Source organism: Stegostoma tigrinum, chromosome 12 (assembly GCF_030684315.1).
Source record: "Stegostoma tigrinum isolate sSteTig4 chromosome 12, sSteTig4.hap1, whole genome shotgun sequence".
In the NCBI taxonomy this organism is placed as follows: domain Eukaryota; kingdom Metazoa; phylum Chordata; class Chondrichthyes; order Orectolobiformes; family Stegostomatidae; genus Stegostoma; species Stegostoma tigrinum.
The window spans coordinates 19,235,666-19,260,249 of record NC_081365.1 but is presented as its reverse complement, the minus strand read 5'-3'; the positions used below and the strand labels follow the sequence as shown (position 1 = coordinate 19,260,249).

Here is a 24,584-nt window from a genome sequence, read left to right as displayed (position 1 = left end):
GCTTCAAATATGATAGGGGTCAGAATTAAAGTGATTTTCAGAAGTAGTAAATGTGATGCAAGAAAAAAATTTCACACAAGTGGTTCAGGTCTGGAATACATTATCTGGAACTGTGGTGGAGGCAAAGGAAATGGTTTCTATATTCAAATATTCATCCAATATGCAAAGTCACAGGTAAAAGATAGGGCAGTAGCACTAAGTCAAAGCACGCATTTGGAGAAGTGGCCAAATACCTACCTTTTGCAATGTAACACTTCTCTTTTCTGTGATTCTTTACCAAGAATTAGTCACTAGATTAGGGATAGCCACCAGTTCTGGCCATCTGTCTCTCAAGCTTATACCAGTCAGTCCTATTTGCATTTATCTATTTCCTTGATTGCTAGAATTTTACAGGCCCAGAGATTTGAAAAGGACTATGACAAGGTTGTCTACTGTTGCCCATACTATTAACTTATAAAGTTTGATTGTTCAACAAAAAATAACGATTCAGGTTCACAGCAGGCATTGCTAAATAATTCAGACAGTGCTTTTCCATTAAGTGTGTTAAACCGTGATACACTGTGATGGATTTCCACAAATGTCCCATTTATATGGCTCATGGGAAAATATCAAAATTGCTGACTGTACAATATGCCAGTGCTTGGAAGTTGGTGAATCCAACTTCAACCAGGGCTTAATAATTTGGAGAAATAAGGATGCTTTGATCTTTTTACAATGACACCAAACCTCCAATGGGTTAACCTTGCAACTAATAGCATTTTCAGTATGAAGAAGTAGTCTTCCTTCATAACTGAACCTGTAGGCTTCCAATGTAAGTAGTCATATGTTCAAGATCCAGGATTAAGCTAAGGATAAAGTTTAAGAAAGAAGGGAGAATAGCTGTATGAATGTGGGTTCCAGGTACCCCCATCAACCAAAAGTATCCTGGAAGAAGACAGAACACCTAACAACAAACATGGCACTTTTCTTTTTAAAAAATGCTCACAACAACCTGTGTTGTGCTTTAAATTAATAGGCCTTGGATAAAGCAACTGCTCTGTTTTTGATCCTTGCAGCATGCAAAATGGATATTTCTCCAGTGCAGCTACAAAATAAATTCAAATTTGGAATGATAGCTGCTCACGCAAAAACAAAAAAAAGGATACATACTTGTATATGCATGCCTAGATTTAATCAATTACAGAAAAACCAAAAAAATTACAGACGTTTTGTACCTCCAATTATTGGAACCATTACTCGATGGGGTATGATGAGACTATGGTGTGACCAGGCAATATACTTGAGATTTGTAAAGTGATTTGTACTGCTCACCACATTACCTGTCAGGGTCTGCTGGTACCTGCAACAGCTCAAACCTATACTTATCATTTGTCTAAACATAAACCAATGAGGGTCTCAATCTGTCTCCAGGGTAATGTATTGGGCAATGCGAGTTTAGAACAAAGTAACAAGTTTAGAATTCAATTACCCAAAGGAGGCAGGTCTGCATTACTTGACCAATGCCTGATCAACAAGCCTAGTTCATCAATGGAATGTGAAGAGAGAAACCAGTCACTACAGCTCAGGTTCCTTCCCACTCAATTCCAAACAAACTAGAAGCTAATCCTGTGATGTTAGGAAACTTCTAGCTGGACAAGATGTTTCAAATTAACCACTGCAGAAAACATGTGAACTGCATGGATTTTAGTTAAAATCCAAAAATACACAGTCATACGTGATATCCCTAAACTTCCACACCACCAACTGCACTCAAGCACATAAAATGTGCAATTGTGTGCTTCGATGGTCCAAATGAGAGGATGGGTTTATTTTCAAGCGTCACAAATCCTAACCAATTTTTCTTCCGTCCTAGTCTAATGATGTTATTGCCAATTGGAGAATCCTTACTCCCAGTTAATTCAACACAAATTATAGGCTTAGCCTTGGGTCTTAACAAATTGTATGGCCCAATTTCGTACAGTGTAGAATAAAATGCCTTTGGAAGCAAAAGTATGATTTTCTAGAATTATGAAAATTTTAATTCAAGGAACTATAAATGAGCAAGGAATCAGAATGTATCTGTTGACAGTGTTCTTGACTAAGACGAAGCGTTATAGATACATAGTAACTAATGATCAGAAGTGTCAGTACAGTTCTCAGTAAATAAATCCATATTCTTAGCAGCACGTGTACGCCATATGTGTGGATGGTCACCAGCTGACTCGTGAGATGAGGAAAGGAAGAACATTCGATTCACTTCACTGATGGAAACATCTTGAAGGCCTGGGATTGCTCCTTCAACATACGGCTTGCTCTGTTGGCTTTTTGCATAGTTGTCTGGAAAAAAAAATCAAAGTAAGAACTGCCAAACTAATGAATTTATTATGTTAAGTGATGGATGTAGAGTAATAGATGTATTGGGCAATGACATTAAATGTTTCACACTTTCCAAATTTACCACTGTCCCGTATATATGTTAATGAGTACAGAAACATAGATTCAAATATGTATAAAGTGCCATATCCCTAGCTCTGTACTCATCCCTGGTACATGTGGATAAAGACACCTCTCAACCTCCTGATTGAAGGCGGAGATGTAGTCAACATTATCCTCTCCACACTGATCTCAAAACTGTGAACTTGGTCTCAGCTCCATTCTCTGCAACTGAAACCTCAGGTTTTTGACCTTTAGGCTGCAATCAATGAGGATAGGTAACTGTTCCTCCTTCACAATAACACTCAACACTGGAGACCCAAATGATGCATCCTCAGCTACCTGCGATACTCCCTGTCTGTGTTGCCAAACTTCAAATGAATGCCATCTACAAGTTCAGTGACAACACCACTGTAGTGGGAGAGATATCTAACAATGACAAGTCAAAATACAGAAGAGAGGTAGAGGACTTGGTGACGTGGTACAATGAAAACTGTCTCTCATTGTCAGCAAAATTAAACAACTGATCATCTACTTCAGAAAGTAAAGAGGAGAACACACCCCATCCACAATCAACAGAATGGACGCTGAGAGAGTGAACAGCATCAAATTCCTTAAAGTGACGATAAACAACAATCTGTCCTGGACTTCTCAAATAAATGCAACAATCAAGAAGGCACGTAGCACCTCATCTTCCTCAGGTGGCTCAGGAAATTTGGCATGCCCATAAGGTCCCTCATCAACTTCTACATATGCACCATTGAAAGCATACTGTCCAGGTATGGCAACTGCTCTGCCTAGGACTGTAAGGACTACAGAAGGTGGTGTGTACAGCCCAGGCCATCATAGAAGCCAATCGTCCATCCATGGACTCTACTTATACAGCTCACTGCTGTGGAAAGGTGGCCAATGTTTTCGAAGATCCACTGCATCCTGGTAATGACATCCTTCAACCTCTTCAGTCAGGCAGAAGATACAAAGCCTGAACACGAACGAACGAACGAACAAACGAACACACACACACACACACACACACTAGCCTCAAATAATGCAGCCTGCATGCAAGCCTCTAAGTTTTTTGATCTGTATGTCCTTTGATTGGTGTGATCTGCCTGTGCTGCTCGTAAACAGAGCTTTTCACTGTATTTCAATACACATAACAATAAAATGTAAAATCAAAGAATCAAAGGCCAAAGTTAGCAGAGATCAGACAAGCTATCCTACTGCATCTTTTTTTTCTAGTTTCTCTCCTATTTCCCTTTGTGTGCTCTCTGAGCTTATTTTACTCACAAGATTCTCTTCCTGTTTCTCAACCCTATTCCCACTAAACTGCTATGGGACCAAGTGCAAAGTTGGGTGCAGTGTTAATGGACATTGTCAATAGTTCTCTTTCTTCAGGTGGTTTCCCTCTCTTCAAATTTGAATCATCCCCACCAGTCAGTAGCCAAATCTTGACATCACTATACTTGCAAGGTACTGGCCTGTTTCTAACTCCCCTCTTCCTCTCCAAAATCCTTGAATGTATGTTTGCTTCTCAAGGCCATATCTCGTTTTCCTGCAAATCCATGTGTGAATCCCTTCAATGTTTCCATCCCTGTCACATCAAAGTCACAAACAATGTCCTATGTTGCTAAGAACAACAGTAAACTTCCCCCCTCATCCTTGACAGAACTGCAACACCATCTTCCTCAAACCTCTCTCTACAGTTGTCCAGCTAGGTGGAACTGCTCTCGCCTGGTTCCATATAACTTCTGCCAGAGTATCAATTGCAAGGCTTTTCTTCCTACGCCTGCACCATTATTTCTAGTGGCACTCAAGGATTTATTCTAGGCCGTCCCATGTTTCTCTTCTACATGCTGCTCCTCAGCACCATCATCCAAAAGCACGGCACCAGTTTTCAAGTGCAGAACCAACTCTATCTCATTAGTCTTTACTCCTGACTGTTACTAAATTACAAGACTTATCGCATATCCAGTACTGGCTGAGCAGAAAGTTTCTTTAATTAAATATTGGAAAGATTAGTGTCATCATTTTCACTTTAATGGTTGCCAAAACCTTCATTTTGCCTCTAGATTTGACTTGTCCAACATATTTCTGGCTGGTTTTCCACATTCTACCCTCTGTTCCATTTTTACCTTGCATCAAATCCAGTCCACCTACCACCCTTCTGCATTCAAATCCCATCGACTCTGCAGGTGCTCAATAACATTTCTGAACGGATTAATTGAAAAATATCAACAGCAAATAGGGGCAAACTGCTTCCACTGGTAGGAGAATCAATATCTAGTCATAGAAATGAGATTATTTGCAAAAGAATCAGTGCAGAGACAATGAGAGATATTTTTGCACAGCAACTTACAGTATGGAATATACTGGATGGTAGAAGTCAATTCATAACAACATACGAAATAGGAGCAGGAGTAGGGAATTGATCCATTGGGCCTGCTCTGCAATTCAACAAGATCATGAGTGATCAGATTGTGACCTTAGTGCAATTTAGCTGCCTGCTCACTATAACTCCCCAAGAGATTACCTCACGATGGGAAACTTCCTCTCTGCATCAATCTTGTCAAACGCCCTCAGAATGTATCAATTCAACAATAAACTTTTAAAGAAGTTTCAAAAATAATCAATAAAGATAAAATACAGCTCTTTAGGTACAAGGAAGTATGATTAACCAGATGGGTATTTCAAACAGCAATGACACACACAAATAACCTCCTTCTGTGCTGTAAGATTTTGTGAAGTCATCATATGATGGGTGCAACATTTAAGTTATTTCATTAATAGGTGTAAAGGAGATGCTTATTTCAAATGGTTTAAGATCTAAACTGTCCTTATTCGGCACTATTAGCACAAAAGTAAAAACAGTACATTAGTAAAGAAGGGGGTACCATGAAACCAGGCTGAGGATTGCAGTGAAGACATTGTAACTTGAGCTTCACTTTCCATGCCATATTCTTTTGGCAATTGTAGTTCACTGCAGCCAAGGACTGGATGCACGAAACCGAACAGTACTTTCCAACCTTCAAATTACCTGATCCTTGTCAGAAAATCAAGCATTCAACATAAGTTTTCATCAAAATATTTCAGAAAAAAATCAGAACTGGTTGACTAAAATAACGTGACTCATTCCTAATAGAAGAAACAAACTAACAAATTGTTTAATGGTCACACCATTCAAAGACCACATCCAATACTGGTTTGATCTGCACAGTTGTTCCCTGTATTGGTGTTTAGACTCACCTGTAATATTATCCACTGAATCCAGTGGAGCTGTGCTCATCATATTAATTCCACAGAGTAACATGTATGCAATCACTATCACAACAAGGATGTAAATGGGCAGGGCCACAGCCCAGTACCTGTAAAAGAAGTTAGTAACATGTTAAACATTCATGGTGGTGTTACAAATCAACTAAACATGCAGAAAAGTTTTAATCGTTTCTTTAAAAACAAAAACAGTAAATGCTGGGAAGATAACATGAAGAGTTAACTTTATTACAGATTATTTCATGATTTTTTTCTTCACTTCTACATTTAGATTTCTTGATATATTTCCAGAAAACATACCTCAGGCAAAAAAGCTGCAGAATCTGGGACATGATAAATTTACTGAGTCACATCAGAAAGTGAAACCAGTGGTACATTACAATAACTAAAGGAAATGTCTTGCACTTATAGAATGTTTTTTAGCCCTCATGATGTCCGAATATGCAAAGTTAGTCAATTAATTACCAATGAAGTATTAACTTTGTTCATACAGAGTAATGTCCCAAACAGCAGTGCGTCAAGTCCTCCCCACCACCCCCCCACACCAATTAATTCTGTGTAAAAATGCAGGCAAGATGTTTTTGATATAATGTAAGATTACTTCTCTGACAATTTTAAACAGTCCATAATGGATTTATTTTTAAAAGGAAGCAAACCCTTCTCAAAAAATGTCTTTAATATTATTTGAACCTGGGATCTTTCTGGGAACTGAGACAACTATTGTATAAATGGGATAATGTTTATCACATTAATTTGGAGACTCAAATATAATTAATATAATTTTAACTGATACTTACTTCTGTGGCCAGTAGGTGAGACCCACTGAGTGCAGCCAAGGTTCTGGAACATAAGCCCATACTAAATACAGAACTGTTAAACAGGAAAACAAATAACAAGAAAAACTATTGCAACAAAGAGAACAAGTACCATGGTAACAATGCATTTCATCAACCTCCACTGACACACAGGTTTACGCCAATTTCATTCTGCCTTGTTAAATGTTTTCAGTGTCATTTTAAATGACTACTGGTCTAACCAATATGATTCCAGTTACCACAGTAACACTGCTGACTCATAACTTCCCTGGCAATGGCATAGCAAATCATTACAAAGGCTTATCCCCATCTTCTCCATGCTGGACATTGTGACGGATGATAAAATCTTGGTCTCATAAGCAACAAACAAAAAAAAGGCTTGCTGTAACAGATTGCTTTAAAAGATTGAAGATGTGGGTCAGCCAGTGACTGGCTAAGCCTCAGCTGTGAAGTTCCTAATGTCAAATGGCCTTTATTGTTATGAACATTTTTTATTGCAGGGAGAATAATAGGCAAACTCAAAAAGCAATAAATGTAACCAACATGCAGTAAAGCCCTTTGAAAAAGAAGAGGAGAAAACTGGCAGAGAAACTGATGAGAAAAAGAATAATATCAAGTCTCTCGTCTCCTTAAGATCCCATTGATACGAGACATAGATACCATAAGTTTGTCATGTATCATACAAACATTTCATGCAAACGTCTAATTATTTCTTCAGTTTATTTAAGTAGGGCCATCTCTCCAGATTTGTATGGTCAACCACAAGCTAATCTTTTACAATAGGAACCAATATAAAGACTATTCACAGCTAACCACATTTGTGACCCTAAACCAAATGCATGTAAATCTAGCATACTTAATGTTACTTACTGAATGCAAACTTTGAGGCGAGGAACAAGACAAATCCATAAATGGCCCTTTCAGGTAATGGTGAAGGGGAGTTTACCACCATCGCTCATTTCTGAGAAAGAAAAGTTTATTTTCACTGAGAAATATCCTTTGGAGAGACCCTATAACAGCATATGGCTGATCAGCTATAGTGCAAGTAAATTCACACATTACCAAGAGATTCCTCACTTAACAGGGTAGCCACATTCCTAGGAAGTGAGAATTTCCATGAAACATTATGCAAAGCAAATTTTCCCATTAAAAATTAATGCATAAACTGGAGTTAGATTCTTTTAGATATCTGGACACCTTACCAAATATTTATTGCTTGCATTATGTGTACTAATAATCCTGAAATAGCCACAGTCTAATGATGGAATCAAAAACACAACCCATTAATAAAACAAAGAACTGGAGATGCTGGAATCTAAAACAAAAACAGGAAATGCTGGAGAAATTCAGCAGGTCTGGCAGTATTCACGGACAGAAAATATGTTAATGTTTCGAGTCCAGTGATGAAGGGTCGCAGGAGTCAAAGTGTTATTTCTGTTTTTTTCTCCACAGAGGCTGCTAGACCTGCTGAGTTTCCCCAGTACCTTGTGTTGTTACATTAAGCACTCTTGATTTGTGAACTTAATTACTGCTGCCAGAGAAAATAATGATAAATAATAACACGTTATACTATCTTACAAACTGACTAAAGCCTCTTTATTAACACCTCTCAAAAGCTCACTGCCAGTTTTAAGGTTTATTGCTTCCAATTATAATAGACATTTATATTCAATCCCACCCTTTTAATTCTCATTGTTACAGTCCACATATTTCGTACAATAATTTTCCTTTTAATGAATCACATAAAAGAGCTACAATTGAAATTCCCTTTTCCATGACCGTCAGCCCCAAATTGTACATGGTCATCCCCTTTAATGTTTCATTTTCCAGACTGAACATCCTAAAGGCTACACTGTAATTGAATTTACTTTAAGATCACAGTGGCTGACAGTTTTATTTAAACTAGCGAGTTTTGAGAAGATTGAACCTAAATCCATTTATTTAAACTATCAGACTGGGTTCAAATCAAACTAAAGTCGCGGAGGTGCAAACATATTTTGGTGTCCGTGACTTTTTAGAATTTTATTTAAATGTATGCTGGTCAGTTTTCTTTAAAACAAAAACAGAAATTGCTGGAAAAGCTCAGCAGACCTGGCAGTATCGGCGGACAGAAATCAGAGTTGACGTTTCGGGTCAAGGGATCCTCCCTCAAAACCACAGTTTTTTAAAAAATTCCTCTTTTGTTCTGTGCTACAACGAGGCAAAGCCTGCAGCAAAATTGAATGAGACGTTCACCATGGCAAAACGATAGCAAACTCACTTCAGTGGTAGTAAGTCAAAGTTATTTGCCCACAACCCAATTAGCAAGTAAATAACACCACGAAAGCCGTAGCTTCAACCGCCCATGGTCAAAGGGGAATGTTAGTAAGTCACACTGACAGCAGGCCGGGCTGGACAAGCGCATTGAAACGTCAACTTCTGTGTTCCAAAGACGCTGCTTGGTCCGCTGTGTTCATCCAGCTCCAGGCTTTGTTATCTCGCATTGACAACTGAATTCCTCAACACTCGGTGAATCTTCATCAGTAAAGATCGGGACCACCATCGACTGCACTCCAGCCCTGGCCCTTACTCAACAACTTAACCAAATAGCAAATACAAGATGTGATAATGGGAACTGCAGATGCTGGAGAATCCAAGATAATAAAACGTGAGGCTGGATGAACACAGCAGGCCCAGCAGCATCTCAGGAGCACAAAAGCTGAGGTTTCGGGCCTAGACCCTTCATCAGAGAGGGGGATGGGGTGAGGGTTCTGAAAATTCCATCCCCTATTCCCAATTCCTCCGCCGCCGCCGCATCTGCTCCCACGATGAGGCATTCCAGTCCCGCACATCCCAGATGTCCAAGTTCTTCAAGGACCGCAACTTTCCCCCCACAGTGGTCGAGAACGCCCTTGACCGCGTCTCCCGCATTTCCCGCAACACATCCCTCACACCCCGCCCCCGCCACAACCGCCCAAAGAGGATCCCCCTCGTTCTCACACACCACCCCACCAACCTCCGGATACAACGCATCATCCTCCGACACTTCCGCCATCTACAATCCAACCCCACCACCCAAGACATTTTTCCATCCCCACCCTTGTCTGCTTTCCGGAGAGACCACTCTCTCCGTGACTCCCTTGTTCGCTCCACACTCCCCTCCAACCCCACCACACCCAGCACCTTCCCCTGCAACCACAGGAAATGCTACACTTGCCCCCACACCACCTCCCTCACCCCTATCCCAGGCCCCAAGATGACTTTCCACATTAAGCAGAGGTTCACTTGCACATCTGCCAATGTGGTATACTGCATCCACTGTACCCGGTGTGGCTTCCTCTACATTGGGGAAACCAAGTGGAGGCTTGGGGACCGCTTTGCAGAACACCTCTGCTCAGTTCGCAATAAACAACTGCACCTCCCAGTCACAAACCATTTCCACTCCCCCTCCCATTCTTTAGATGACATGTCCATCATGGGCCTCCTGCAGTGCCACAATGATGCCACCCGAAGGTTGCAGGAACAGCAACTCATATTCCGCTTGGGAACCCTGCAGCCCAGTGGTATCAATGTGGACTTCACCAGCTTCAAAATCTCCCCTTCCCCCACCGCATCCCAAAACCAGCCCAGTTCGTCCCATCCCCCCCCCCCCCCCCCAACTGCACCACACAACCAGCCCAGCTCTTCCCCTCCATCCCAAAACCAGTCCAATCTGTCTCTGCCTCCCTAACCTGTTCTTCCTCTCACCCATCCCCTCCCCCCCCCACCCCCACCCCAAGCCGCACCTCCATCTCCTACTTACTAACCTCATCCCACCTCCTTGACCTGTCCGTCTTCCCTGGACTGACCTATCCCCTCCCTACCTCCCCACCTATACTCTCCCCATCACCTATCGTCTTTTCTCTCCATCTTCGGTCCGCTCCCCCTCTCTCCCTATTTATTCCAGAACTCTCACCCCATCCCCGTCTCTGATGAAGGGTCTAGGCCCGAAACGTCAGCTTTTGTGCTCCTGAGATGCTGCTTGGCCTGCTGTGTTCATCCAGCTTCACATTTCATTACCAAATACAAGATCCCTTCTCTCAACTGAATACCGTGCTAAGGATCAATCCCAGATGAAGCGCAACCAATTCCGCCATTTCCCCTCTTTTTCTCTTACCTACAAACACTCCTGACTAGCGGCGCAAAAGGCCTGGCGCACGTTTATAATTGCAAGAAAGCTCCAGTTTTTAAGAAATAAAATCTCTGCCATCACCATCCGCCCCGCAACAACATGGCGTCTCTTCCGACACAGCGCATGCGCCGGGATATCGTCATTGCTGCGCGGAGAGGACTGGGGTAATATGGAAAAACTGCAGGCATATTGCACTGAGTATCATGCAGCAATATGCAAACACTGTAGATATTACACTGGGTATCATGCAGCAATATGCAAACACTGTAGATATTGCACTGGGTATCATGCAGCAATATACAAACACTGTAGATATTGCACTGGGTATCATGCAGCAATATACAAACACTGCAAATATTGCACCGGGTATCATGCAGCAATATACAAACACTGCAGATATTGCACTGGGTATCATGGAATTTATAAACACTAGATATTATTGCAGGGTTTTATGGAGGAATATACAAACACTGCAGATATTACACAAAGTACCATGGAGGAATGTGCAAACAATGCAGATATTACACAGGGTATCATGCAGCAATGAACAGGTACTGCAGATTTTGCACATGGCATCTCCAACACACTGCAATGTAGTGCAAACTACAAAGACTGCTGATATTGGATATCGAAAATCAGACACACTGACTAATGTAGAGTCATAAATTTTAGATATTGTGGCATTTATTAATTGTACATATTGAACTCAGGACTATAATGCAATCATCATAGTGGCTATCTTGTGCATGTATAAGCTGTATAACATTGACTTACATACAAAATGTGGCTTATTTTCATTTGTCCACAAGATATTGCGATTGTTCATTAGGCCAGCATTCATTACCCATCTTTAAATATCCTGTAAAAGGAGGGACAGAGTTGCCCTCATCCTTGGGTTAGAGGGATATCCACAGTGCTGTCACATTTGGAATGCCAGGATTCTGATCCAGGTACAACAGCATATTTCTAGGTTTGGAATGGAATATGATTTGACAAGGAACTAGCAGATACTGGTGTTCCCTTGCATCTGCAGCCCTTGATGTCAGGGAAGTCATGAGTTTGGAAGGCTATCTAAGGAGCTTGGGAAAGTTGCTACAGTGTATCTTGTAGATAATACACACAATTACCACTGTATGTCAATGGTGGAAGGTGGTTGATATGGTATCAATCAAGCGGACTGCTTTGGATGGAGCTACACCCCTCCAGGCAACTGAAGAATATTGTGGTTTATTGATAGTGGTCAGTGTGTGAATCATTTTAAGTACTGAAAAGATTATGCATGGATCAGCCATGTGAAGTAGAGCAAAGTGTATAGGAGCATGATATTGTTGCCATGAGATTAGCATACAATACCAATGACAATATATCGGTATTTACTTTCATTAAAATTCTCGATGTCTGTGGCACTGGCATTCTCTGTGACACCAGAGTGATTCCTGAAATGGCAGGACTGACATTTGAAGAGAAACTGGATCAGTTAGGACAATATTTACTTAAATTTAGAAGAATAAGGGGACATATCATAGAAATTTATAAAATTCTAATACAACCAGACAGGGTAAATGCAGCAAGTATGATCCCAGTGACCAGGCAGTCCAGAACTACGGTTCACTGTCCTAGGATGCAGGGTTGGACGTTTACTACTGAGGAGAGGAGAAATGGCTTGGCCCAGAGAGTGGTGAGCCTGAGGCAGAAAGCAGTTGAGGCCAAAACAGTGAATGCTTTCAAGAAGGAGATAAATGTAGTTCTTAGAGCTAAAAGGATCGAGGATATAGGAAGAAAGTGGGATCAGAGTATTAAGTTAGATAATCAGCTATGATCATATTGAATGGTGGAGCAGGTTTAAACAGTCAAATGGCTTACTCCCACTCCTACTTTCTACGTTTCTATGTATCTCCAGCTCAGAGGTACACCCCACAGCGGCACAGGCAGAAGTGTACATTTCACCACTCCCCAACACAACGTCAGCAACCAATAGAAATGCCACGAAGGAACATTATCAATCTTTTTATATCCTTTGTGTAACTGCGTTTGTGCTCATCATTTTGTTGTGACCAGAAGAAAATAAATGCCTAAAATATATAGTTTGCTCTCCTGTTATTATCTTCCTCGCTTAAATCCCAAACCTGTGATAGTTGCTGATCACATGTAGGTTTGCCTTCAGCGCTCATAAATCAGTAGAACAAAACAAACAAGGTTTCCACTCCAGTGATCCTGGCAGAAGATCAATGCATATTCATGTATGATGCATATGATGGTTGAATGATCTGCTCACACTTACAGCCTGCACTTGCAGATGAAGAATTTTCACATGTTTAAGCAATTAATGAATCTAAAGGAAGTGCCAATTAAGTAGAAAAGGAAGCATTCAGAGGGGGAGCTTGTATTGGCAAATGTATATTATTTCAACTTAAAGAAGGACTTAAGTATGAGCATTCCCACTTACCCCAGCTACCACTAATATCTGTATTCCTATTTCTACACTGATTATTGCAAGTGAATGTCAGTTATTGCTGCAATTACTCAGCGCTTTTTAAGGAATTTTGGTCCATTACAAGAGGAATAGTCAATAATAGAGTCTGTGCTGTGTAAACAGAAAGTGTTAAATACTTTCAATCCAGCCAGTGAAGATCTGTCCACTAGTCACCCTCGTCTAAGTACACAAAAACCTAATAGCATATCTGATTCCCTTGCAGTGCTCCATTACTGAGGCACAAAATGTGATGACACATGTTGCACTGATCTGTGATAAGCAGGGGGTCTGAGATCAACAGGAAAACTAAAGTCAGCAAAAGTTCATCATTGCAGTTGACCCTTGTATGCCCTGCAGACCGTCCAGGTCAATGGAAAGTCAGAGGATCACCGACTGGTCAGTGCAACAAACAGAGATAGCTGAGGTCCCAGCAAGGAAAAGGCTCTCGGATTCTTTGGCTTTAACAACAACGATGCTAAGCAGCAATGATGAGTGCGGGACTGAAAAGTCAGCTGACCTGCTAATTTAACAGTCAATCACGGCCCTATACAAACTAATTCAAATTCCACCTTTTCAACACGTTGGAAATTGAGGGGTATGTTTTCTTTATAGTTATTTTTCAAACCAGATCAGGCATGGCACCAATAAATGAGCTACTGTACACAGCAAAGAGATTTCACATGTTTGGAGGCATTTTCAGCAAAATACTTGGCTATAATAATTAGAGGTTGAAATTAGAAAGCATTCTACCACCCCAAGTTAAAATGAACAATTTGTTCCATTCAAATAGTACATTGAAAATTCTTACTAATCCCACATAATAACAGAAGTGGCTGTATATTGAGAGAGGTCAGTACAATACACAGGATATTGGAGGTCCTTTCTGCATGACTGATCCAAGGTAGTAGTTGCAGATTGAATGCTTAGCTTGGGTGAACATCAGAACAGCACTAAACATACTGAATGACAGAGAGGAGACCTAAATGGTGTGCAGGTGTACATAGGACAAGTTGCAGAGATCTTCTCCAGTGTTCTTAGGGTTTTTATTTGGCAGTGCACACATGATGGGCCAAAAGGCCTCCTCTTTGCTGTATAACTCTATGACATCGTTGTTGGGAGCCTGGAGAACACCAGCTCCAGTTATCAGCTTATACAGAGAGAAGAGTCAATTCTCATAAACTCACAAATTACTTGACTAATATATTAAACAAGAGATGTGGTGCTTGAATGTATTCATTAGCGGGGTAAGGGTATCGCTGGCTAGGCAGCATTTATTGCCCATCCCTAATTAACTAGACGGCAGTTCAAAGTCAACCACATTGCTGGGGTCTGGAGTCAGATGTAGGCCAGTCCAGGTAAGAAGTGTTCTTTCCATAAAGGTCATTAGTGAACCAGATGGGTTTTTCCAACAATCAGCAATGGATTCATGGTCATCATTAGATTCTTAGTTGCAGATATTTTTACTGAATTCAAATTCCACCATTTGCTGTGGTGGGATTCAAATCCAGGTCCCCAGAACATTATCTGGGTCTCTAGATTAACAGTCCAGCAATAATACCACTAGGCCATTGCCTGCCCCTGAAATGTTCTTAATCACAAAATTAGAATTTATACATTTTCCCAAAAACTGAACTAGGACCTACTTAAACACCCACAAGAGTCCTCTGACACTCCACAATAATACAATCTCTCTCTCTTTATCTCTCTGCAGCCTAATACCCTAGTACAAGCTAATACCCACTCAGGATAGTAGCTGCTGTTGCTGATGATGGCCCAGCACTGCACTTGGTGTCATCACCATGTCCTTGACATAGGGTCTGCTTCTGCGATGGTTGGTCTCTGGAGCATTCGCTGGCTGCATGCCCTAAGGGTCTTCTTTTTATGCTTTCTCTATCTCTCTCACATGATGCTGTCTTCTTCCCATGGGCTTAGGCAAATTCATGTGTCACGTACCTTTACACTATTGGCCCTGGCCCAGAGACTTAGGTAGCATTACCTCATTGTTTCTGGTCCAAATAAGGCTTTTGCAATGCCTCATCTTTCTTACTTTTTGCAGAACTTAATTAATTCAAACCGGTTTAAATCGGCTCAAACTAGCACCTGACACAGGTCATTTTTATTTCACAAGCTGTTTCTTTCTTCATGGCATTCACAACCATCTGTTAACAATATTGGCAGCTGGTCACCCTCTCTCTCTCTTTCTCTCTCTACAGCCTCTGGCTAACATCTCCCCAGGCAGTGATGCCAGAAGCTTGTACTGCTCTCTCTATCTCTCTGCAGTTTCTGGCTAACAGAAATATCATAGATATTGATTTCCAGCCAATTAGATTCCCACCACTTGATATCAAGAAATGGCTGGAAGCACTGGATACTGCAAAGGCTACGGGCTCCAACACCATGCTGGCTATACTGACTTGTAGTACTGATCTGCCACAGCCCTAGCCAAGCTGTCCCATACAGCAACACTGGCATCAACCCAACAATGTGGAAAACAGTCCAGGTTTGTCCTCTACACAAAAATCAGAATAAATTGCAGAGGGCCAGTTACCACAATCTGTTCTAATCCACTCGTGATCATTAACAAAGTGATGGAAGGTGTCATCAACAGTGCTATCAAGTAGCACCTTGATCACTGATTGGGTTCTGCCACGGCCACTCTGCTCCAGACCTCATTACAACCTTAGTTCAAATATGGACCAAAGAGTTGAATTGCTGAGGTGACAGTGACATCAAAGCTAGAATTATACAAGTGTGGAATCCAGGGACCCTCACAAAACTGGATTCAATGGGAATCGGAGGAATCTCCACAGCGAGTCATATCTGGCATGTAGGAAGGTGGTTGCAGGGTTGTTCAAGGTCACTGAGCTCCAGGACATCTCTGCAGAATTTCCTCAGGGTAGTGTCCTGGGCCTAATCATCTTCAGCTGCTTCATCAACGACCTTCCTTCCACCCTAAGATCAGAAGCGGGAATGTTCACTGATGATTACACACATCCAGAACCACTTGTGACTTCTCAGATACTGTACAGTCTATGCACAAATGCAGCAAGGCATGGACAATGTCCAGATATTGGCTGACAAGTGGCAAGTAACATTTGTGTGACACAAGTACCTGGCCGTGACCACCTCCAACAAGGGAGAACCTAATTATTGCCCTTTAACCCTCTATAGCATTACCATTACTGGATCCTCTATTAGCAACATGCTGGGGGTTACCATCAACCAGAAACTGAACTGGATTAGCCACGTAAATACTGGGCAGGACAAAGGCTAGGAATCTTGCAGCAAGTAACTTCCCACCTGACTTATCAAAGTCTATCCACTATCTACAATGCACAAGTTAGGAGCGCGATGGATTACTCCATAGTTGTCTGGATGGGTACAGATCCAATAACACTCAGGCTGCTTGACACCATCCACAAAAAAGCAACCTGCTTACTTGTCACCACATCCTCAAACATTTAATCTCAACTGTATTGATGCTCAGTAACAGCAGTGTGTACCATCTACAATCTGCACTGCAGAAATTCACCAAGGCTCCTTAGACAGCACCTTCCAATCCCACGACCACTTCCATTTTAAAAGGACAAGTGCAGCAAATACATGGGAACACAACTATCTGCAATTTCTCCTCCAAGTTACTCACCACCCTGACTTCAAAGAATCACAGAAGTGTCACTTCTACACAGAAGTGCAGAAGGAGGCCATTCAAATGAACGTCTTTACTTACTGCAATCTTCTGCTTTTTCCTCATCCCCTTGCACATTATTTCTAACTATATAATCATTCAGTGCCCCAACTGATACTACCTCCATCACACTTCCAGGCAGTACATTCCATACTCTAACAATTCACTTTTTAAATTTTTCTTCCCCACTTCGCATTTGTTTTGCTTCTTTTGAAAATCTCTTTAATCTGTGGCCTCCGGTTCTTGATCCTTTTATGATTGGAAATGCATCAGCTTCCCTTTACTATATCTGGGTCAAAATTCTGGAACTCCAGGCCTAACAGCACTGTGGGTGTACCAACACCTCATAGTCTGCAGTGACACAAGACAGTAGCTCATAACCATCTCCTCAAGGATAACTAGGGATGAACAATAAATGTTGGCCCAGCCAGTGACAAACTTATTCCATGAATGAATTGCAAAAATGTTCCCTTCCAATTTAATCAAATACAAGCCTGAATTTATCTGAATATTCTGATCAACTATGACAACTTTGTTTTTATATTTTCACGGTATAAGTAACGCTGCAACTTACATTTAATATCATTCAATAGCAGTTTTGCGAACAAGTTGGACTTTCTACTACAACTGGGAGGCTTGCTCAGTTAGAAAGTGTACTGAGAGTCAAATAGGTGTTGAAAGCAGGAGATTCATGGGGTTTAAAACAAAGAGGACTTCAGTTGGACTTTTGCAATAGTGATCATACTTTCTCATGCCAGTCAACAAGCCACCAAATTTATCAAACTCAGCCCTCTTAATTACTCATACAGTGACATAACTACCATTGGCATATATCTTTCCAATGCAAAAAAATCCACCATGATTCATCTGCCTGCACACAGCTATGCCTGTGATGTTAGACAGTATAACATTAAACTAGCTGTAAGATGCTGCAAAACAAAGCAACAATAATAATTAGTCATTGTGGACTGGATTCTTGTTTCCTGCCTGGAATAAAATTCAAGGCAGCAGACATGGTTCGCTTTGTTACATTGACTCAGGTGCAGCTCTGTCACCTTTTGTGTTTGTGGACTGCAATGCTCCACCTAGTGGTGGCATTGCCCATAAACACAGCCAACTACCATATCGTTACATTTAGCAAAAATTATTAATTTTTTCCAGTAAAGCAGTTCTGGTTTTATGATTCATGGTATTATCTGAATCTCTTGATTTCCTTTTCTTCCATCTTCTAAATGCTATTTGCACTAATATAGCACCTTTCACATGATTGCAAAATCCAACACAATTAATTATATAGACACTGCAGTTATACTGTAACTTTGACACAGAAACCATTCTGTTCTGTTCCACAAACAGCAGCAAATTTAATGTGGTTTGCTTGGTGACACTAGTCATAAAGGAAATGTTGCTTTGTCAGTGAAAGTAAATAAAGTTACTATAGTCCCAGAAGACCATTGGACTGCTGTCTCATTAGAAAGAGATGACTGGTGGTGAATTAAACCTCAGGCAAGGGGTGGGATTGAGAAAACAGTTCCTTCATTCCCTCAGGTGTGGGAGTTGAACCTGTGTTATTGGTGTCACTCTGCATTTTAAATCAGCTGTCCAGCCAACTGAGTAACTGACCCCCATTGTCTCCTGCACTTCCATAGTACCATGCTTTTTGTTTTATTGGTCTTTGTTTTAAAGGGAATGGAGCAAAAAAAAAGTATTGCTAAAACTATAAAAAGCACGAGTCAGATCACAGCCATGAAAGCTCTGAACATTTTGGGCCCCTTATCTAAGGTAAGATACACTGCTGTTGAACGCAGTTCACTAGCTTAATTTTTGGTGTGGATGGTTTTTATTCTCAGAAGAGGTTGAGTAGGTTGGACCTGAACTCATTAACTGTAGAAGGATGGGAGGCAACCTTAGTGAAATGTATAAGATTCTTAGAAGATTTTTCAGTGTAGGTGTGGAGAGGTTGTTTCTCTGAGTGGGAGAGTTTAGGACCAGAGGGTATAATCTCAGAGTAAGGGGTCACTTAATCAAGACAGAGATGAGGAGTGAGTAGTGAATCTAGGGGATTCTTTACCACAGACGTCTGTCAAAGCTGGATTGATAAGTTCATTCAGTGCCGAGATGGATTTTTAGTTCATAAGGGTATCGAGCGTTATGAGGATAAGGCAGGAAAGTAGTGTTGAGGATTATTAGATCAGCCATGATTTCATTGAATGGTAGCGTAGACTCGATAAGCCAATGGCCTATTTCTGCTCCTAGCATGGAATAATTAATGTGCCCTACGTGGGATAGCATCTCTGAAAATGCAGTGTTCATTAAATGCTGAAACTTTAACACAGATTGTGAGCTAAAATCACGATGCATTGGTGCTTTTATATTTTTATTATGTTATCTGCACTATACAAATACAGCTGTTGTTGTGTGGTTCAAAATAATAAACCTTTGAGCTAGAGGCTGGAGGATTATACACTGAACCAACCTCACATTGCCTGCTGCTTTGTACTGTCTCTTGGCACTCAGGCACTGGCAACACTTCAGAACTTCATCCAATTCATGACCTTGAATATTGAGCATTAATAGGCTATTTAGTTATGGGGTCATCACATCTCAATCGAGTATATATTATCACGTTGATTAAAAAAACTGTTGATTTTTAATTCCATCATCCAAATTCATACCTGGGACTTTGATGGACTGAAATGTTTGTTTTAAAAAGGCTCAAAAGCGCAGACTTCAAATATCTACAGGCATTATCTGACTACTCAAGCGTCCAAGTTTCATCACGGTTTAGACAACAGACAGCCAAACTGAAATTAATATTTCAAACAAAGGCAACAAAATCAGCTAGCAAGCCTGTCTGAGGAGGTACAAAAGATCCTCATTCACATTTTGGACCTTGTCTACATTAATTAACAAATGGAATATAAACATTTTTAAGGAACTACTTTCACCAGAGCAGACAGATGAATAGAATAGAATATCCTTTATTGTCACATGCAGTCTATTGAAGAAGCAGTGAAAAGTTTTTACAATATCTGCCTCTTGTGGCACTATCTTAAGTACAAGCATCTAGGTACAAATCCTGGACACAAAAGAGGAATAAAAAGTAATTACTTTACTGACAGAGTTTAAAAAATAAGTTCAAAATAAGACATTTTTAAAGGATTGACATTAGAGTCAGGTAAAAAATTTCAGATAAACATCATAGCAGCTCAATGCAGGCTGACTGCTCACAGACCCCAGTCAAACAACCATTCCCACTCCACTTCAAGCCTCTATGAGTGATCATGGGAACCGCAGATGTTGGAGAATCCAAGATAATAAAATGTGAGGCTGGATGAACACAGCAGGCCCAGCAGCATCTCAGTAGCACAAAAGCTGATGTTTTGGGCCTAGACCCTTCATCAGAGAGGGGGATGGGGTGAGGGAACTGGAATAAATAGGGAGAGAGGGGGAGGCGGACCGAAGATGGAGAGAAAAGAAGATAGGTGGAGAGGAGAGTATAGGTGGGGAGGTAGGGAGGGGATAGGTCAGTCCAGGGAAGACGGACAGGTCAAGGAGGTGGGATGAGGACAGTAGGTAGGAAATGGAGGTGCAGCTTGGGGTGGGAGGAAGGGATGGGTGAGAGGAAGAACAGGTTAGGGAGGCAGAGACAGGTTGGACTGGTTTTGGGATGCAGTGGGACCACAACTTTCCCCCCACAGTGATCGAGAACGCCCTTGACCGCGTCTCCCGCATTTCCCGCGACACATCCCTCACACCCCGCCCCCGCCACAACCGCCCAAAGAGGATCCCCCTCGTTCTCACACACCACCCTACCAACCTCCGGATACAACGCATCATCCTCCGACACTTCCGCCATCTACAATCCAACCCCACCACCCAAGACATTTTTCCATCCCCTCCCCTGTCTGCTTTCCGGAGAGACCACTCTCTCCGTGACTCCCTTGTTCGCTCCACACTGCCCTCCAACCCCACCACACCCGGCACCTTCCCCTGCAACCGCAGGAAATGCTACACTTGTCCCCACACCTCCTCCCTCACCCCTATCCCAGGCCCCAAGATGACTTTCCACATTAAGCAGAGGTTCACTTGCACGTCTGCCAATGTGGTATACTGCATCCACTGTACCCGGTGTGGCTTCCTCTACATTGGAGAAACCAAGCGGAGGCTTGGGGACTGCTTTGCAGAACACCTCCGCTCGGTTCACAATAAACAACTGCACCTCCCAGTCACGAACCATTTCCACTCCCCCTCCCATTCTTTAGATGACATGTCCATCATAGGCCTCCTGCAGTGCCACAATGATGCCACCCGAAGGTTGCAGGAACAGCAACTCATATTCCGCTTGGGAACCCTGCAGCCCAATGGTATCAATGTGGACTTCACCAGCTTCAAAATCTCCCCTTCCCCCACCGCATCCCAAAACCAGCCTAGTTCGTCCCCTCCCCCCACTGCACCACACAACCAGCCCAGCTCTTCCCCCCCACCCACTGCATCCCAAAACCAGTCCAACCTGTCTCTGCCTCTCTAACCTGTTCTTCCTCTCACCCATCCCTTCCTCCCACCCCAAGCCGCACCTCCATCTCCTACCTACTAACCTCATCCCACCTCCTTGACCTGTCCGTCTTCCCTGGACTGACCTATCCCCTCCCTACCTCCCCACCTATACTCTCCTCTCCATCTATCTTCTTTTCTCTCCATCTTCGGTCCGCCTCCCCCTCTCTCCCTATTTATTCCAGAACCCTCACCCCATCCCCCTCTCTGATGAAGGGTCTAGGCCCGAAACGTCAGCTTTTGTGCTCCTGAGATGCTGTTGGGCCTGCTGTCTTCATCCAGCCTCACATTTTATTAACTTCAAGCCTCTAGTCTGCTCCAAGGTAGGTCCCTGGACTGCCTCTCCCATGCCCGTCGCTGTCCAGGACCCGCTGCCCACACCTGCCACTGCTCCTGGATTCACCTCTGGCAGGAGCATCTTATTCTGCTGCCATCTTGCTGAATGAAGACTAAGAATGAAGCACTGAACACAAGTTGAAACATTTTGCTGTGTGTCTCAAGAAGAAAGAAACAGCCAGTGAGCATACTGATTAAAGAAGAGCAACAGAATACCCAAAACTCAAGAGATGACAGCAATATTCACTATTGCTAATGATCCTAGACACCGACTAAATGAACATGGTTTCAGGTTAAAACATATTCCCAAGGACACCTCAAGATCTTTTTTTTAATATTCCTTTGTACTGGTCACTAGCCCCCTTTAAGTCCAATTTATGACTTTTCTGGTTTGAATAGCTGAGAATTTCGAAATTTGAAGCATTGACAGATTGGAGAGGTGAGGCCAGGATTATTAATCCAGAACTTCAGACTAATATTCTACGGAATACAGCAGACGGTGAAATTTGCACACATATAATTTTTTAAAATCTGGAATTAAAAAGCCAGCCACATGGTAATCGTGTAATAGTCAAGCATCTTAAAAACACACCTGGTTTATTAGTATCTGTTAGAGAAGGAAATCTGCCATCTCTACTCAGATGGACCTATGTGTGACTCCAGAGCCACCGCAATATCATTGACTTTTAACTTCACATGGGGAAACTAGGGATGAGCAATCAGGGATAAGTGATACCCACATCCCACCAACAAATGAAGAACAAATGCAAGTCAGTGAGCATGGGAATGAAGGGGGTAACAGGATCTGGTGTGCAACATGTGTACTAGAGTTTTTGAATGTGTTTAGTTTATGTAAGATGGGAACTGGGAGGTCAGCCAGGAGATATTGAAAGGGACAAGGCTTAGATGGAACAGTTATGCAGACCTTTTAACAGCTGATGATCTAAGAGTGGATGAAGACTGGCAAGGTTATTGGCAGCAAGTAATCTTGGTGATGGAGTGGATATATGGTTGGAAACTCATCTCAAGGTCAAATAAGACATGAAGATTGCAAATGGTTTGGTTCCACTGTTGTGGTTGGTTGGCTCGCCAAGCTGGTTCGTTGCTTCGCAGACATTTCATTACCCTGCTGGGTACTATCATCAGTGCACCCTCCGACGATGCACCCCTGACATTTAAACTCTGGTGTCCAATGAACTGGATTACCTCACTTCTGGTTTACCTTCACAATGGAGTGTATACAGAGTCGAGCTCTTTGTGTTTATTGATGGCCTTCTTAGTGGAGTTTCAGGTTTCTAGGAATTTCTGTGCTTGTCTCTGCTTTGCCTGTCCCAGGATCCTGGAGTTGTCTCGATTGAATTGGTGGTTTTCCTTATACATGTGAATGGAGATGAGTGAGTATTGGTCATGTCTTTTAGTTGCCAGCTGATGTTTGTGTACCATTGTGGCTGCACTGATGATGTTACCCAGCAGGGTAATGAAATGTCTGTGGAACAACAAAGAACAAAGAAAATTACAGCGCAGGAACAGGCCCTTTGGCCCTCCAAGCCTGCGCCGATCAAGATCCTCTGTCTAACCTGTCATCTATTTTCTAAGGGTCTGTGTCCATTTGCTCCCTGCCCATCCAGGTACCTGTCCAGATATATCTTAAAAGACGCTAACGTGTCTGTGTCTACCACCTCCGCTGGCAACGCATTCCAGGCACCCACCACCCTCTGTGTAAAGAACTTTCCACACATATCTCCCATAAACTTTCCTCCTCTCACTTTGAACTCATGACCTCTAGTAATTGAGTCCTCCACTCTGGGAAAGATCTTCTTGCTATCCAACCTGTCTATACCCCTCATGATTTTGTAGACCTCAATCAGGTCCCCCCTCAATCTCCATCTTTCTAATTAAAATAATCCTGATCTACTCAACCTTTCTTCATAGCTAGCACCCTCCATACCAGGCAACATCCTAGTGAACCTCCTCTGCACCGTCTCCAAAGCATCCACATCCTTTTGGTAATGTGGCGACCAGAACTGTACACAGGACTCCAAATGTGGCCGAACCAAAGTCCTATACAACTGCAACATGACCTGCCAACTCTTGTACTCAATACCCTGTCCAATGAAGGAAAGCATGCCATATGCCTTCTTGACCACCCTATTGACCTGTGTTGTCACCTTCAGGGAACAATGGACCTGAACACCCAGATCTCTCTGTTCATCAATTTTGCCTGGGACTTTTCCATTTACTGTATAGTTCGCCCTTGAATTTGATCTTCCAAAATGCATCACCTCACATTTGCCTGGATTGAACTCCATCTGCCATTTATCTGCCCAACTCTCCAATCTATCTATATTCTGCTGTAATCTCTGACAGTCCCCTTCACTATCTGCTACTCCACCAACCTTAGTGTCATCTGCAAACTTGCTGATCAGACCACCTACACCTTCCTCCAAATCATTTACATATATCACAAACAACAGTGGTCCCAGCACAGATCCCTGTGGAACACCACTGGTCACAGGTCTCCAATTTGAGAAACTCCCTTCTACTACTACTCTCTGTCTCCTGTTGCCTAGTCAGTTTTTTTATCCATCTAGCTACCACAACCTGGACCCCATGTGACTTCACTTTCTCCATCAGCCTACAATGGGGAACCTTATCAAACGCCTTACTGAAGTCCATGTATATGACATCTACAGCCTTTCCCTCATCAATCAACTTTGTCACGTCCTCAAAGAGTTCTATTAAGTTGGTAAGACATGACCTTCCCTGCACAAAACCATGTTGACTATCACTGATAAGCCCATTTTCTTCCAAATGGGAATAGATCCTATCCCTCAGTATCTTCTCCAGTAGCTTCCCTACCACTGACGTCAGGCTCACCGGTTG

General features: G+C 42.2%; 1 protein-coding gene across 3 annotated transcripts in view; it reads right to left on the bottom strand.

The window, feature by feature from the left end:
• Positions 1–1,992: 1,992 nt before the first annotated feature.
• The window catches only part of pigp (phosphatidylinositol glycan anchor biosynthesis, class P), a 28,320-nt gene continuing 5,728 nt past the window's right edge, over positions 1,993–24,584 (bottom strand). For 2 of the 3 annotated variants that reach the window (XM_048541302.1, XM_048541301.2), the window contains 4 exons: positions 7,371–7,461; positions 6,483–6,555; positions 5,659–5,777; positions 1,993–2,316 (listed from right to left, as the gene is read on the bottom strand). In XM_048541302.1, the coding sequence (XP_048397259.1) occupies positions 2,108–2,316; positions 5,659–5,777; positions 6,483–6,555; positions 7,371–7,452 (483 nt within the window). In that variant the 5' untranslated portion in view covers positions 7,453–7,461 and the 3' untranslated portion in view covers positions 1,993–2,107. Of the gene's footprint in view, positions 2,317–5,658; positions 5,778–6,482; positions 6,556–7,370; positions 7,462–10,635; positions 10,771–24,584 lie in introns of those variants that run through there. The other variant, XM_048541299.1, reaches the window with a different exon arrangement.